This window comes from Aulonocara stuartgranti, assembly GCF_965226115.1.
Source record: "Aulonocara stuartgranti genome assembly, chromosome: 12".
In the NCBI taxonomy this organism is placed as follows: domain Eukaryota; kingdom Metazoa; phylum Chordata; class Actinopteri; order Cichliformes; family Cichlidae; genus Aulonocara; species Aulonocara stuartgranti.
The window spans coordinates 8,096,609-8,112,916 of record NC_138948.1 but is presented as its reverse complement, the minus strand read 5'-3'; the positions used below and the strand labels follow the sequence as shown (position 1 = coordinate 8,112,916).

The window sequence follows — 16,308 nt, the reverse complement described above, 5'->3', positions numbered from 1 at the left end:
TTGTTTTGCAAAAAATAAAAATAAAACATAAATAAATAAATAAAATATATGCAGAATTTCCGATGGTCATGAAGGCGGCACCGCTTTTTATTTCCTCTTGAGTGAACGTGGCTCCACCCTCGGCCCGGCCCCCTGCGCCATAAAGGGGCGGCGAAAAGGCAATGAGGTAATCGGGGTAAACAGTAAAGATGGCGACGCCTGTGGATGGAGAGGGACAGCCAAGTCTAAATGGGACTATTCCCGACCCCCAAACAAAAAAACTGACAGACCTGCCGACCGAGTTGCTCGAACACATCCTGTGCTTCCCTGTCCTCAAACATGTCGACATTTGTAACGTCTCCTGTTGCTGCAAGCGGCTACACGACGTTTGTCATGGAAGGGGGAAGGTCTGGGGACACCAGTATAAACTCAGGTGCTGTTTTTTTGTGGTACTCTATGCTGGCTTCTGGTGACTTTTTGTGCTGTCTATAGAAATGAATCTGACTCTTTTGTTATTTATGCGTAGTTTAGAGCTATTAATCTCCAAATGTCTGCTCTGAGGTGGGTTCGTTTACTGCGAACTCACAGGCAGCTGTCAGCCGTTGACATTGTGCTGATGCACCAAATTCATCATCACGCCATGCCGGTGGCTTACCTCCTGCAACAACAATGAGGCTTATAATTGTTTACAGCTTTTGCAAGTAGCGATTTATTCTCCATTACACCAAATGAATTCATTCACAATGAATTTGTATGACCTTGAATGTTAGCCTCTGATCTGCAGAAGAGTGAAGCTCTTGGCAAAAGCTAGTTACTGTAAGCCCTCCTCCTGAGTGCCTTGGCTGACAGCTTTGCTCTTTTTTTTAAGCAGAGCAAAAGACACCTCTTCAGCAAAATGATAAACAGTTCTAGAGACTAACATCTAATGCTTGAGGCACCAGGCAGTTAAATAATTCAGAATTTTTATCTGTTTTCCTGTAATAAAATAATTACACTGCCTTTATTAACAGATGGCCAAGACTGCAGAGGTTTTATCGTCAGAATGAGTCTTGTGACTGGCTCAGAGAATACAAAACACGCCATAGAGTTGGGATACAAATACGAAGGACTGTGGAATCGATCTCAAAGAGATTCTTCACAGAAGTTGTGAGTAATCATTTTTATCAGTGTTGGGGTTTTTTTTCATTATCTGTTTTAGTGTTATGTGTGACTTCAATACCTTGTGATAGACTGGCAACACATGGATCAGTAGCAGTTATACATATTTCACTTAAGATGCAACATTTGATCTTACCAACTTAAATGCATGTTTGTGAGAGATTACGTGGGATGCGTCTGAATTTTTTTTATATTTCTTAACACATGCAAACTGTACAGGTTACAAGTCTAGTATTTAGCATGGAAAACACAGATATAATGGTCTTTGTTTGGTTTTTCATGCGCACATATTTATGCAAGAAAACCTGAGCTTTCAGTGTTCCAAACTAATCTTGAGGTCTGTAACGCAGCCTTGCGTTGGTCAGGTGCTGGGAGACAGCTTTGCAGAAATTGAGTCACTTGGAATGCCTGAGCACTTCTGTGAAGATGAGCTGCTCTTCATACTCAACTCTGACAAGAGGTGAGAGCAGCATTGTGTTTATACTATAATCTCAGTACTTGAAATTCTTGCTCTGTAGCTGCACACCCACTGACCTCTGTATTAGGTACACATGTTCAGTTGCTCATTAACACAAGTGTCTAACAAGCCAATTACAGAAAATCAATGTATTTAGGCTTGTAATGATGACCTAATGCAGTTCATCAACATCACAATGGGGAAGAACAGTAATTTAAGGGATTTTGAATGCAGCATGGTTGTTAGTGCCATACAGGCTGGTGTTAGTTAGCAGTTTCAGAAAATGCTGAACACCCAACATCTCAACACGAAACTGGGATCCATCCTGTCTTGTATCAGCAGGTAAGGCTGGTGGTTGTAGTGTATTAGTGTGGCTGATATTTTCTTGCACACTTTTATCCCTTTGAACATGACTGTGAGTTCACAGCACTCAAACGGCTTTCACAGTCACCAGATTTCAGTCTGATAGAGCACCTTTGGGATGTAGTGGACATTCAGCCAAATTGGGTGTTGATCATGTTAATCCTCTCTAAGACCTCTGTGATTATGATAGCTTTTGTTTTGTTGCATGCGCTCTCCTTTGATCTACCATCTCTCCATTCTCGACTCAAAATTAGGAAAAGCCTGACCCTGAAGTACTATGCAAAGAAAATCCTTTACTTCCTGAGACAGCAAAACATCCTGAAGAGTCTGAAGAATTTCCTGGAGCAGCCCACAGAGCAGCAGTCAGCTCTAGAAGGTGAGGCATCTGTCCCGATAATACAAAGTTATTATACATTTATGTAGACTTATAAATCTCTATTATTACTGTGTTAATAATTTATAGCTACTAATTTTGCTACTAATTATAACATTATACTGTGCTTAACAAATTATTAGTCATAAAAACAACAACAACTACAAAAAAAACACAAATATTTTAGAAATCTGTCAAAAACCTTTTTTAAAACTAAAAATTTCTACTCAAATTTCAGCTGGCAAACTTCTGAGTTCTGAGAAGTCAGACATTGATCCATGACAACATTCAACCATTAAAATGTATTTTTCTGTTCAGGAATGCAAGTAAATGCCTGTCATTTGGCATCTTGAGAAAAAATAATGTGAGTTACTATTTTTCTCCCACCTTTTTTTCAAAACAAATAACAGTCACTTCAATCATTTTATTTTGGCATAAAAAGATACAATTTCGATTGACGAGCTTGTGCAAACTGGTGAATTACCCATTACAGAAACCTAGAAAAAACGAGTTTAGGCTACTGTGGTGGTGGTCTAATAAATTTGTTATGCACAATATATTGAAATAACAGTGCATTTAAACTTTCCGCCTTTTCCTTATGTAATTCCTGTGGTTCCTTTTTTTTCCTCCTTAGGTGCTGTACTAGTTGATCAGTATTGTAACCCACTGGCTGATGTTACACTTGACAGCATATCAGCCCAGCTGGATGAAATCACAGAGAAAGTCAAGAAGATGCTGAGGATCAAGAACCCATCTCACCCCAGCCTGCGTATTGCCCAAGGTCAGCTTTTAAGTCTCACAGAACTTGAAAAGAACATTTGCTTTCTTTTCTTTTCCGTTCTTTTCTTGTCTTTTTTCCCCTTTATTATGTTTCTCCAAAGATTTATCATCAGTTGATGCCTAAAGCCTGAAGGCTTGGGCTTTCCATTTCTAGTGCATTCTAAAAAAAAGTCAATATGAGCAAATATGTTTGGCAAAGGTGGCACAGCTGCACAAAATCCATAACCTTCACTTTAATGCAAAGTTTGGTTGATGTTTTATTTCTTGTGTGTATTGCAGGTAACTGTTCTGTTGTAGAGGACTTTGAGCTCCAGAGACAGGTCATTTGTGCCCTTAACTCTGTCCTGTATGAGCAGCTTCAATACAAAGGCAATGAGTGTGACTACTACAACCCCCTCAACTCTTATATCCACCAGGTAGACTTTCCAGAAATCCTTTATCTTCAAGGTGTCAAGCTTTTGAATAATTTTCAAATTATTCTTCTTTGTGGAATATTTTCACTTATCTTCTTGGTAATTGTGCAGGTGCTACTACGTCGTACAGGCATTCCCATAAGCCTCTCCGTTCTCTACATGACATTGGCCCAGAGGCTCGGTGTTCAGCTGGAACCCGTCAACTTTCCCAATCACTTCCTGCTGCGCTGGTGCCAGAAACCGACAGGGTACAGCTTTCATTTAAAAAAAAAAAATTCAGATCCAGTTACTGACTGAAATTTAAGCTGTCATGCATGAAGTTTATGGAAGGGAAAGCATGGAGGAGAGGAATAAATAATCAAGATCAAAGCATCCATTTTCAGGGTTTATGCACACATAAATCAGTAAATCAACACCCATCAGCATTCATCAGCATCAGCTTTAGGAAGTGGGAGTTTACAGTTTGTGATGTTCATTTATTTTTTTATCTTTCATTTGATTTAAGCTACCACAGACAGTCATTTGCCATTGATTTCCCTTGCTGAGGTTACCTGTAATAGACACAAATGATAAACGGCGATGGCTGCATAGCAGAGGTATGAAATCCAGCTACAGTAGTTAGAACAACCATTCCTAATGGGAGTTTGGAGTATGTTAAATGTATGCCAGTGTGTTTTAACAGACACATAGGAACATGTGTAAACACATTTCTGCACCTTACTCAGAGATAAGGACAAACAATTTTTTTAACTTCCTTTAACATTCTTAAAACTCCTAAGCTAATTATCATTTATGTTTTATAAAATTATACAAAGCTAAAGCTGGTGGCAAAGTGTGTGTTTAATGTGAAATGTGTATTTCTATGACATTAATGGAATTTCTTTTTCCTGCAGGACTGAGGATATCTATGACTTTGTCTACATTGATGCCTTTGGAAAAGGCAAGCAGCTGACAGCAAAGGAGTGCGAGTACCTCATCGGCCACCAGGTTACAGCAGATTACTACAGTGCCATAAGCACCACAGAGGTGCTGCTTAGGATGGTGGGAAACCTGCTTAACATCGGCAAGAGAGGGTAAGGGAAATTGAACACCTGACTCTACAATCGCTACAATCGCTTAGAGATAAATGGAGGGCGGATCAGTGGATGATAAAACAAAGAGGCTAATCAAGAATGTTGCTCTAAATTCCTGCTTATCTTTTTGTTTTATGATCTGACAAAATAATTATGGCATTAAACGGTCTCAAAGCAAAATAAATGATTAAAATGGATTTGATGTCTGTCAGATGAATAAATTAATAGCATCTTCTCTTTACTATTTTATTTCTATTTTTTTTTCTTTTTTTTCCCCCCTTGTCAGTGAGGGCAATGAAAAATCCTACCAGCTACTCCGAGACTCTCTGGACCTCTACCTCACAATCAACCCAGATAATGTGCAGTATTTGCTGCTGCAGGCACGCCTCTACTTCCACCTGGGAATCTGGCCAGAAAAGGTCAGAATAGCCAACTATGTGTTAAAAATAAGTCTTGATTTTTAGACTACTGAAAGTAGTTTTTGTAGTGTTACTATACTGGAATTGTTTTCCTCATTCTCTACCTAAATTAAGTGTTAAATATTATAAAAAAAACAATTAACATTGTACTGCTCTTGCAAAATAGTTTAATATGTAACATAATGTGCAGCTGCATAGGACAGCTATTCTCAGAGGTCATATATCTGACATAAACACATTGTGGATTGACTTTTATCCTTTTCCCAGGTGCTTGACATCCTGCAGCATATTCAGGCACTGGATCCCTCCCAGCACGGAGCGGTGGGTTACTTGGTGCAACATACGCTGGAGCACATCCAGCACAAGAAACACCCTGTGACACCCGAGGTGAAGAGGCGTAGTGCTCCAGAACACCTGGAAGTCCAGTATTCAGTCGGCCTTATTATGAAACACAAGCGGTAGGTCACACTGTAATGTCATTCGCCATGCATCATACATGACAAAACCTAAAATCCTTTCTGATCTTTCTCTCTGATCATACCCTGTATATTTGATCACCTGAGCATTTTGGCTCTTTTCCACCTGTTTTATCAGCTCTGGGTATAACTGTGTGATCTATGGATGGGACCCTAAATGTACAATGAGTCCAGAGTGGATCTCCACCATGAGGGTCCATCAGCTGTCCAATGGGGCTAATCAGCCTTTCTACAATGTACTCGTGCAGGATGGGACTTGCCGCTATGCAGCACAAGGTATGAATCATATACAGTAGTGTGGTGATGGTAACTATTAACATCCCCTGTATACAGGTTGTGTGATTGAAAACAAAAATGTGTAAATAATGTATATACTTGGTAAATTCCTTCACCTTCAAGGTGGCATATAGCTGTTTGTTTGGTTTTGTTGGCACTTGTAATACACATTAATGGACAGAGTCTGATCAGTGCTCTACGTATGGCTTATTTACAGAGTAAAAAACACACAACAGTGGCAGTACAGATTGAAAGTTTGTAGTTTTACTAACTTGGGGTATGTGGGTCTGCTCTGACTTTGAGTGGGAATTCCAGGTTAAAGGGGCATTCCACAAAAACAATCAGACTGGGAACGCTGAATTTCCAACTTTAGACTTGTTTAAGAATGCAGCATTAGCCAGTCTCTCTGTACTGCTCTGGTGCTTATTCCACTTTCCAGAAATGAACAGGACTTTAAGCTGTGATGTGAAAATAAATTTAATTTGAAATTATCTTGATGAACTTAATTTTTCATTACACAATTTTGACATATTATTTTGTAATTGTCCTCTGTGCAGCGCCACAGTGGATTTTAAAATCAATCAATCAGATGTGATTCGTGTCACCCTTTCAGCTTCAATTTATAAGGTTTAACAAGTATTGCATTATTTTAAATACCCATTTTTTTTGTACATAGATGCCCATTTTCAGAGGCTCAAAAGTAATTACTCCATTTACTAACATTCAGTTTCATGGCCAGACAAGGTCAGTTCCCCCAATATTGCATAAGAAATTCAGCAGATAAAGGATTTGGGGCTCATTTTAAGTGTTAAACTTGCATTTGTTAGCTGTTCACTGGCACTCTGAAGAGGCCGATAAGGATGTAGAGGCTATCGTTGGGCTAAAAGGACAGATTACACCGTGCCAGAGAACCTCTAGAGCAGGCTGCAAAGTTCTGGGAAAAAATGGATACAATGTTGATGACGTTCTTTGGACAGATGAAACCAAGATGAATTTATACCAGAATGATGGGAAGGGAAAAGCATGGAGAGGGGAAAAGAACAGCTCATGATCCAAAGCATACCACATCAGTTGTCAAACATGTATGGCTGCCAGTAAAAATGTGTCACTAGTATTTCTTGAATACTGACAGCTGTGGTTTACAGAGGTAAAATTACAAAAACATAAGTCCTTGTTCAAATACTTATGGACATGTCACATATACTCAGTCCCACCTGAAGTATGTTTTTCCTTTGTTCTCCAGAGAACCTGGAGCCTCACTCAGCCCCCCTGGAGATTGGCCACCCAGAGGTGGGTCGCTACTTCTCCGAGTTTGCTGACACCTACTATGTTGCCAATGAAGAACTGCAGACGCGATACCCAGAGGACATGGATGAAACCTTGTGTACAGTCCGGGAGTTCTATCACAGACTGACACCCAGTGCTGGGAACCAAGAAGAAGCTCCTACCACAGACCAAAACAACCAACAAGCCATGTCTATGTAGCAAGCAGCGCTGTCTAGCACTCTGCCAACCCAGGCTAACCGCTTACAGGTCACAATTAACTTAGCTGGTGCTTTGTTGTCAAAACCAGAGGGGTATACTATGAAGGAAATTCAAGAAAGCCAGGCTTTTGTTGCCTTAGCTGGCGTAACAGACCCTAAAAACCCAGTTGGAGATGATCGGTACCATGACGGTAGTTGTCAGCGTTCTCTATTAAGCTTTCTGCTTCAAACTCTGTGTGTGCTCACATAAAAGAGGGGAGTTTCACATGACATGCAACTCTTCTTGCATATAAAATGACCTATATGAGTGCTACCCTTTCCATTCAGAGCCATTATATGATGATGATTATAAAAGGTGATTAAAATCTATAAGGAAATTTGAAAAATATAACAGTAAAATGCAATACTGTTTACTCACCAGATCAAAGTGAAATCAATTTGACTGAATAGGTATAAAAAAAGTATAAAAGTATAAAAGAAATTATACATTTTCAGTATCACCAAATTAATACATTCACCTTCCTGTGACAATGCAAAGAACCTTTATTCAGTCACTTTAGCAATGTGTGAAAACCTGGCGCTTCCAGATGATTTTCAAACTAAAAACCAGAACATAACCAGCTCCTGACCAGGTTACGAGAACACTACAAGTTACCATGGTGATTTAGCCAGTTAAGACGACCACTTTCATGACACAGAATACTTTATGTGGAAGTAGCTTGCTAAGCCATTGAAATTACTTCATAGTAGACCCCTCTAGCCGTGTGGAACAGAGAGTTTTTGCTTTGATACATCTGTCCTAATACCCGTGTATTTGTTGTAAAATCAAGGTTCAAATTGTCAGACAATGATGTATGATACTCATTTAGCAGGGATGTATTTTTCACAACCCAAATACCTTCAGAGAGCCAAGTTGGAAAATTAATCAAAACCAGAATAATTTAACTTTAGAAACCACTAGATTTAAAGTAAACAATTAAGCGGACAAGTAAATATCAGAATGAGTGTCCACGTGCTGCAAATCCCCATTGTCTAAAACCAAGGAATGCTCTTTTACCCACAACTCCACGCATCCAGCACCAGTCTTAAAACCATTTACCCTAAATCCCCAGTACATTGACACCCAGACGACTAACTTTGTAAATTGACTTTTGCTTTTATTTCTCCGTATTTTAATGGTGACACTCACTTATGAAGGTCTAACTTTCACATTTCTAGTATTTTTTTTCCTGTATATTTACAAGTGAAATAAGTAGGATGCCATGGCTCATCAGTCTTTAATGAAAAAAACAAAAATAAGTGGAACCAATAAGGACACCAACTACTTGAAGCCGAAATGACTGAGTTTTGAGGAGACAAAAAGAATAAAGCGTTCCAGGTTGTAATACTTACTTTCTGACTCATTTCTCTCGCTTAGTGTATTCATTGTTTTCTAGTTCACGACACATCACTAACTACATCTGCGCTAATGAGAAACATGAAGCAGCAGGTGGTTTATCCGCACACTGTGTGGATTTAGGACCTTGAGGACGCCAGACGTTCCCAGGACGCCAGAAGCAAACTACACTTCTAGTGTCTTGCAGAGGGAAGCGGGTTAATATTGCAACACTACAGAAAAGTTCAAACAAAGTATGCGCTCTGACGGAGCGGTGAAGCAGCAAGAATGGGAGCTTCGCAGACGCGCCCCGAGCACAACTACGACGATCTGACTGACAAAAGTGGATGTAAGTAGGAAGATTCTCGTTTGATGCCGTGCACCGTGCTGTTTGAGTTAAGTGCTTCACTTGCATCGTGGAAAGGCTGGTAGCTGTGATACGCGTCGTCGAGGAAACGAAGGGAGACTAGTGATTAACAATTAGTTGATAGCCGTGCCGACCTGTTCTAGTGTGCTGGCTGATATTAAAACCGCTTATCTTAAAGAGGTCTAAATGGTACTTAGCAAAAGTAGGTCAATTTTGGTTTAAGGCGGAAAGAGCAATAACCGCATTTTGTTCCAATGTTTTTCAAACGCCTAGCTATTTTTAAATTAAAAACCTAATCTCAACGGGAAGAAGAGAGGTTGATTGCTTACACGGAGTAGCTGTCAAAGAAATGAGAAGGTCCCATAACTTTGTGTAAATGGGCTCGACATGTGACACATGGTGTGACAGGTGTAATATTTACGTACTTAATATGCAAAAGAGGATCTTTAAAACGATCTAATAGCGATAGTTATGACTAACAGACGCAAGTTTAAAATCAGGTCTACTGTTCAGTGCGATTGTATACATTGTTGGCGCATTGAGGCACTCAACACTTTACCGTCTGTATGTGGAAGAGTGAAATAAACAAGTTAAAACACTAGTAAGTAGAGTTTTGTTTTTTCGTCTTCTTTTTAAAAGGCGAGTCTCCAAGTAGCGGCATGCCAGTCTGATAAACGGGGATTAGATTTGAATCAACTTTATGGCTTTTGTATGTTTGAGACTTTGAACTATTTTATTGCCTTCATTTCTTCAAGGTGCGTCTCTCTCTGGGCTCAGCTGGAGAGCTTTCTGGACTTGAGTTCTGCGCAGTTTGATGAATTGATATGTTTCATTGCACCCACAAGTGTGTGTGCTTTTTGTTGAGCACAATACTACAGATTCTTCTGTTGTTGTTGTTGCCCCCCCCTTTTGGCTTTGGCTAATTGGTCCATGAAGTTGAGTGTTTGTTGCACCACCAACAATGACTAACAAACTGGTTTGTAGAAAAGCATTAATTTACATGCTCTTGGGAAACGGGGGAAAGGTCACAATAAACAGGGGTGTTGTCCACAATGATTAGAAATTCCAAACTAGTTTGATAAGGCACCAGGTAGAACTAGAAAATCATGCTTAAGGCTTCTGGTATGTGTTTGTAGACCTAAAAAAATGAGTGCTGATTTAAGTAACCATGTGAAATTGCATAAAGGTGTTCAGTTTGTTTGCACTGCCATTAGACTGATAGCAAAGCAGCACCCATACAATTTGATTAAAAACAAACAAAGTTAAGTGAATGTATAATTATAAGCATTACTGTAAAAATCTTCACAAATACATTCACATTGTTGATGTGTGCTTCTTTACAGTTTCACAGGAGCAGATCAAAAATCTTTACCAGAGATTCCAGCAGCTGAGTGGAAATCATGAAAAAATAAGGTAACGTGTCTTGTTACATGGGGGTCAGCTCGCAAGTGGTTTTAATGGAAACACCTGGGCTTTCTTTGGCTGATATAGTAGTATGGCAGTTGCAGAGTGGCAGTTCAGACTCACAATGGAGACGTTGCAGTTGCTGCTAAAAGATGAAATACTGTATGGTCAGGCTGAGGAACTGTGAGGATTTCTGGCTTTTCCAGCACAGACAAAAACAAGTAATGTAATGGTAATACAGACACACACCAAAAGAGAGACATTAGGCAAATATAACATGCAGATAATGATGCATTAGTAATACAGAGCAAACACTTACTGTGCAAACACACCACTTCATATATAGACATGCCACATGATCACAGTGGCCGGGTTTTGGTTCCTTATTTTGAAAAAGAAAGGGGGAACAAATGTTTGTTCTGGTAGGTTGGACAGATAGCACTATTCACACTCATTACCACCCTCTAATGTTATTTAAATTTGTCCAAAAAAAAAAAAAACCCCAATCTGACTGTGTAGTAGACTGGAGTATAGTGAACAACAGGTGCCTTGAGTTGACAGGTTGCGATTTGGTACCACATGAATAAAACTGAATTAAACCTTATCCTGTCCCACTGCAGCCGAGATGACCTGGAGCGCATACCGGCCCTGAACAACAACCCAATCAGAAAGCAAATTATTACTGCATTCTTTGATAAAAGGTGAGTACAATCAAATGACACCATATTCTCTCTGTTACCTGTATGGTTAATGTCAAGATGACTGAACTCTTTAATCAGAATCAGTTGTTTACTGTCGACTTCTGTGTGTTTTGGCTGATGAAAACAATAGGCTGAAGAGAACCTAATATGTGGAAGTAACTGTTATTGTTGGGTTCAGTCTTCAGCTAAAAGAACATCCATACACTTTGTGAACACACATTATCCACCTGTTCACATGAAGCAGCAGCTTTGAAAATGAGGGTTTTGTTGCTATTACAAGACAGTTGTTGGCATTTTTAATCACTGTGTCATGCTTTGGAGGGTGGAAAGCAGCAGAACAAACCACAATGAACTGCATAATAAACAAGCTGTCTGTGAATGCATGTGGCTTCTGCTCACAAGCAAACAGCTCTTGTGACAAACTGAATAAGGAAAAAAAATGTTTTATTTTCCCACAATATGGAGATATTTTCATCCATTGTATCAAAATGAATAGTTTAGGATTATCATTATTTATAGTTATTCTTTTTTTTTAACCAGAAAAGGCAGGAAAATGCAGAAATTGCATTGGTTAAAACAAGCCTATACATTGGTTTGTTTTGATTGTGATACAGGAACCAGCATCAGAATGATGTTGGCTCCCTTGACGAGATTGGCTTTGAGCAGTTCCTCATGGTCATGTCCCACTTCCGCCCTGTGAATTCAACAGCGACAGAAGAAGAGAAGGTGACTGTAAGAAAACAAAAGCTTCGCTGTAAGTATCGAGGTGGTTTTGTTTTTTTGTTTTTTCCCCCCCCACTGCTGTCTTCACTTCTCTTTGTGTGTATCTCAAGTTTAAATTTTTTTAAAAAGTGTGCCGTGCTTCTGGATAAGACTGTGTGGTGATGCTTACACATAAATGACAACTGAATTCTTCACTGCTTGTCCAGTACTATATTGAGAGCCACAAAGGTATTTATGACCAGACTGGGAATGTTGCCCAGGACAGCCACACAATGTCAAATGTCACAAGTATAAAGGTATGATTCGTCCTATTATAGAAGAGTGAGACACATGAGATTCAAATAAATGCTGACGTGAAATCTGTGGGAGAGCCTTGGACCCAAAACATGGTTGAAGTACAGTTTAAAGGGAAAGAAGGCTTTTTAAAACCAGTTTTTTGGTTTTTTTTTTTTGGGGGGGGGGGGGGGTTGTTTTTGAATCCTTCTAAGCAGTTGTTGTCAGATTTGAATAATGAGTCTACGCATGTAGTTATGCGTGTGTGTGTGTGTGTGTGTGTGTGTGTGTGTGTGTGTGTGTGTGTGTGTGTGTGTGTGTGTGTTGAAATAAATTTGGGATAAATATAGTATCTTATCTCTATAGGAATAGATAATAATTGGTCGGAGTGTTCCAGTAGGCACTACAGTCTACATTTGTGATTTCTCTTTATTTTGGACTCACTTTCTTTTTAAGCTACTTGTTGTATAGTGGGACAAATGCATATAACACAATGTTAGATGATAAGGAATATTTAACATTTGCAAGTGACAGCAAATTGTGGATTAGCTGAGTAATTTGTGAGCACAAGTGTGTCTGTAAATGAATTGAGTCATTCCTCAACCTGCAAAATTATCTTTAGCAGTACCGGATTCTAGTGCTTGGTTCTTAGTTTTGCACGGGGGCAAGGAAGCATGACACAGTATGATACCAGAAGAGCTCAAAATGACAGATGCATGATAGGATCCAGGTAGTTGGCCTTCTTGTTCGATCCATGGGTCAAAACCTGAAGCTACAATAGCAGATGTGACTCATGGTTCATACAGGCAATTATTAATTTCTTTTAACTGCCCTAATTTGGTGTGGTCCTGGCATATTCTTTCTGTGTTTCATCATACCTGATGAATGAATGTTTACAGTGTATATTGTGTAAGACTTCTTTGAAGTCTTACAAAAATATGCCCATAAAACTTGACCTTAAAGCTAATTTGTCTCCTGGCTAAATGTCTAATTTGATAAAACATGAACAAATGTAATTTGAAAAGTTTTTTTACTATTCTTGGCAGTTTTATTCCTCTTTAAATTCTAAAGAGAAGAAATGGCATACCACAAACATTTTTAATGTTAACACAACCATGACGAGCAGGAAGGGAGGGATGAATAGAAAGGTAATATAAGTTTCAGTCTCTGACAACCTTAAACTATGGAGGCGTGCAAGTGATTAATGTGACCTCTTGTGTACTCTTGGAACTCCTTTTAAGAATAAATGACATTTAGAATAACAAGAAGAAGGAAAAACAGTTTGCTCTCCAACAGTCAGTTACTTGACATAAAAAGAAAGGAATGCTTTCTGTGTTGTCACCTGTTGTTTCTGAATATTTACTTCCCATGTTTTATTTATTTAAACTTTGGGCAACTTTTAAGTTAGCATAGCCTTCCTACTGTCACACTGATACATTTGTAAAACGGAGACAATGCGACATTAAATCTCAGATCAGCTAAATAGTCAAAATGTCTGGTTATTAGCAGAGAGTAGTTTATGGCTGTTACTAGTAAATTTGTTATGGGGCTACAGTAAATAGTTATAGTACTGTTATTCCAGTATCTTCTTAAGCATACGTCTAATTGCTTCTTCCTCAACTTTCTCTGTGAAATCCTGTGACTTGATGAAAATCTGATAAACCATTTTTCCTTTGTTTGTGTGTTTTATAGTCCTGTTCAACATGCACGACACAGACAATGATGGCATTATTACTCTGGATGAGTACAGGACGGTAAGAGAAATTAACCATGCACACACTAGCATACACAATAGCTGCTGATAAGAAGCCTTAAGTAAAAATTCCAACACAGGAACATTTAAACGGAGGACATAACAAACTTAATTATTGTCACTTTAATTACTTTAATATAGCTCAAATTATTTATAGAGCATTTTAAAAAATGACATTCATCACAGGCGAAAACAATGTTACACAAACCTTTTTATTACAGTGCTGTAATGTTCAAAGTTCACCTGTGGGTTCAAAATAAGACGGGTAAAGAATAATACTCTATTTAATCAACAATTACATTATCTGTCCTGTCAGTTATGTTGACTGATTTTGTGAACAGTCGACTATTGTGTCACTTTGAATTGTGGGACAGCGTTATCTATTTTCCTATTATAAAGGATGAAGTAATCAAGGGAGATTGTAAGTGAAGCACATTTCTTAATGGTTTATTAATTTAACTAGTGCTTACTATGGCTATGATGTAGCTCCTTGCGTGTAAGAAAATCTGAAGGGCTGGCTTTCACCAGAACTTACAAATGCATTTTTCCTCAGCAGTCCTGATATAGTACGTAAGTGCCCTTGAGGAACTTTTTTTTAAATTATTTGTGTTGACTTTTTTTTTTTCTTCAGGGATTAAGATAACCAGACTAGGTCATATACTCTACTGAAACCCAACTGGCCCTTGTTTTAAACACTAGGCAGCATTATAAAACAATGCCACCTGCACATAATGTGTATGTACTTTAAGTATTTTGTATTAAAAGGCTGGACTGTGGAAATGTTGATGACTAAATGTACATCTCAGGTTTAAAAACAGAAATCTCCTTGAAATTATATTTAAGACGACTCATCAGCTAATGTTGCAAAAGATTTAAAATGCCTTGCACTGAAAGACTGACTGAACCAGTCTGTACACACCCACATGGCCCTCAAACAGCATTATCAGCCAAAGCACATAAAGACATATAACATACAGTACTCTTCAGCCATCTTCACCGTTAATTTTCGTGTGAAAATAACATGGTAGGCACCTGCTGTGACACATACGCGATTAACTGCAAACCAACTGCAGAACAAGTTAGAGTTTAATAGCTCAAAAGACTGTTCATACTTGCAAGAATTAACCCAGATGTTAAGTTGGGTTAAAGCAAGATTTACAGATGTTTTATCACAAAGACTGTTAATATAAATCCAAGTGGATTTTTGGGCACTTAATCGAAGCAAGCTGATTGGCTGCGAATACCATTCTTAAAATATAACAGCTGAATTTCTTACCTCTCGCTGTATTTGGAAATCATCGTGTGGAGTCGACTTTTAATATTCTGTTCACATCCAAGGTGGTAGAGGAGCTGCTGTCTCAAAGCGGAGCCATTGAGACCGAGGTTGCCAGGTCGATAGCAGATGCTGCCATGCTGGAGGTGGCAAGCACAAATGTGCCCCACATGGTAAGAGAACTCACCAAAGCTGAAATGTTACAAGAAATTTGCACATGTGCAGCGAAGTAACACAGTCACTGGTCTCATTCCAGGCCCCGGATGATTTCTATGAAGGAATCACATTTGAGCATTTTGAACAGGTTTGCACTTACCTTATATATGCAGATATATCTATATATTAGATTTAGATGGATAAATATATTTTCAATGTAAGAAAAACATTTTGTTTTCTGCCCACAGATTTTAAAAGGCATTGAAATGGAGTCCAGGATGTCCATTCGCTTTTTGGACATGAACACCGCAACAATGCGTTGTGGGAAATTAAGCTCTTGATTGGGTTGTTGTAAGGAAATATTTATGTTGCTGCTGTTTTAGCACCGTGTCACCAGTCGTAAAAAGGAATGAAGCCAGCCACTTCTGATATAAATAAATATATAAAGACAAACAAATATATTTTTGAACAGGAAAAAATGCTAAATAAATGTAACACACTGCTGTAAGTTCATTTTCATGCCAGTTTTAAAGACTGCATGTCACTTGTGCCTTTCTAGAGTTCTTCAGTTAAGCTTTAAGAATTCAGTTTTTATGTTTTATTATCTGAAAAATAGCTAGTATGAACGAATGCAGTGAGGTTTACATTTAGGCTTTGGTCACAACACACACCAGTCTCTCAGCACTACAACTATTCTACAAGCTCCACTGCAGCCAGCAGGTAATGTGAGGGTTTCTTTATACTAGAGAGAATCTTCACTTTAGCTTAACTCAGTGGCTACTCTGGCATTCATGGGTCAACTGTTATGGCATCCAAAGTGAGACGCTGCAGGCACACACCATTTCCTCTGTAGCTCCAGAATAGCTCTTTTTGCTGTGTTCCTCTGTTTAACCAACCACTACTGATGTACTGTAGAAAAATGCACTATTTTTGATTACTGGTATATGGGAGAGTGTACTTTCTCTAAGGTGAAATCTGACATCCCTCTCAATTAATTCTATTAATAAACAAATGTGAAGAAAAATGCTTGTG

At 38.7% G+C, this 16,308-nt stretch overlaps 2 protein-coding genes across 3 annotated transcripts; both read left to right on the top strand.

Moving 5' to 3' along the window:
- Positions 1-115: 115 nt before the first annotated feature.
- fbxo21 (F-box protein 21) lies at positions 116-8,642 on the top strand. 2 transcript variants are annotated; one of them, XM_082553570.1, is made up of 12 exons: positions 116-412; positions 990-1,125; positions 1,503-1,597; positions 2,212-2,333; positions 2,965-3,111; positions 3,390-3,526; positions 3,635-3,771; positions 4,417-4,596; positions 4,883-5,015; positions 5,283-5,473; positions 5,610-5,767; positions 7,011-8,642. In XM_082553570.1, exons 1-12 carry the CDS (start codon positions 189-191, stop codon positions 7,250-7,252), a joined length of 1,902 nt encoding a protein of 633 aa, XP_082409696.1. In that variant the 5' UTR covers positions 116-188; the 3' UTR covers positions 7,253-8,642. The 2 variants fall into 2 exon arrangements, with proteins under 2 accessions (XP_082409696.1, XP_082409695.1); XM_082553569.1 differs by having other exon boundaries at positions 117-412; positions 1,488-1,597.
- A 90-nt stretch (positions 8,643-8,732) lies between these two features.
- On the top strand, positions 8,733-16,289 carry tesca (tescalcin a). The gene is made up of 8 exons (XM_082553571.1): positions 8,733-8,975; positions 10,337-10,406; positions 11,018-11,098; positions 11,713-11,852; positions 13,787-13,848; positions 15,186-15,293; positions 15,377-15,424; positions 15,525-16,289. Exons 1-8 carry the CDS (start codon positions 8,915-8,917, stop codon positions 15,615-15,617), a joined length of 663 nt encoding a protein of 220 aa, XP_082409697.1. The 5' UTR covers positions 8,733-8,914; the 3' UTR covers positions 15,618-16,289.
- The last annotated feature ends 19 nt before the right edge of the window (positions 16,290-16,308 follow it).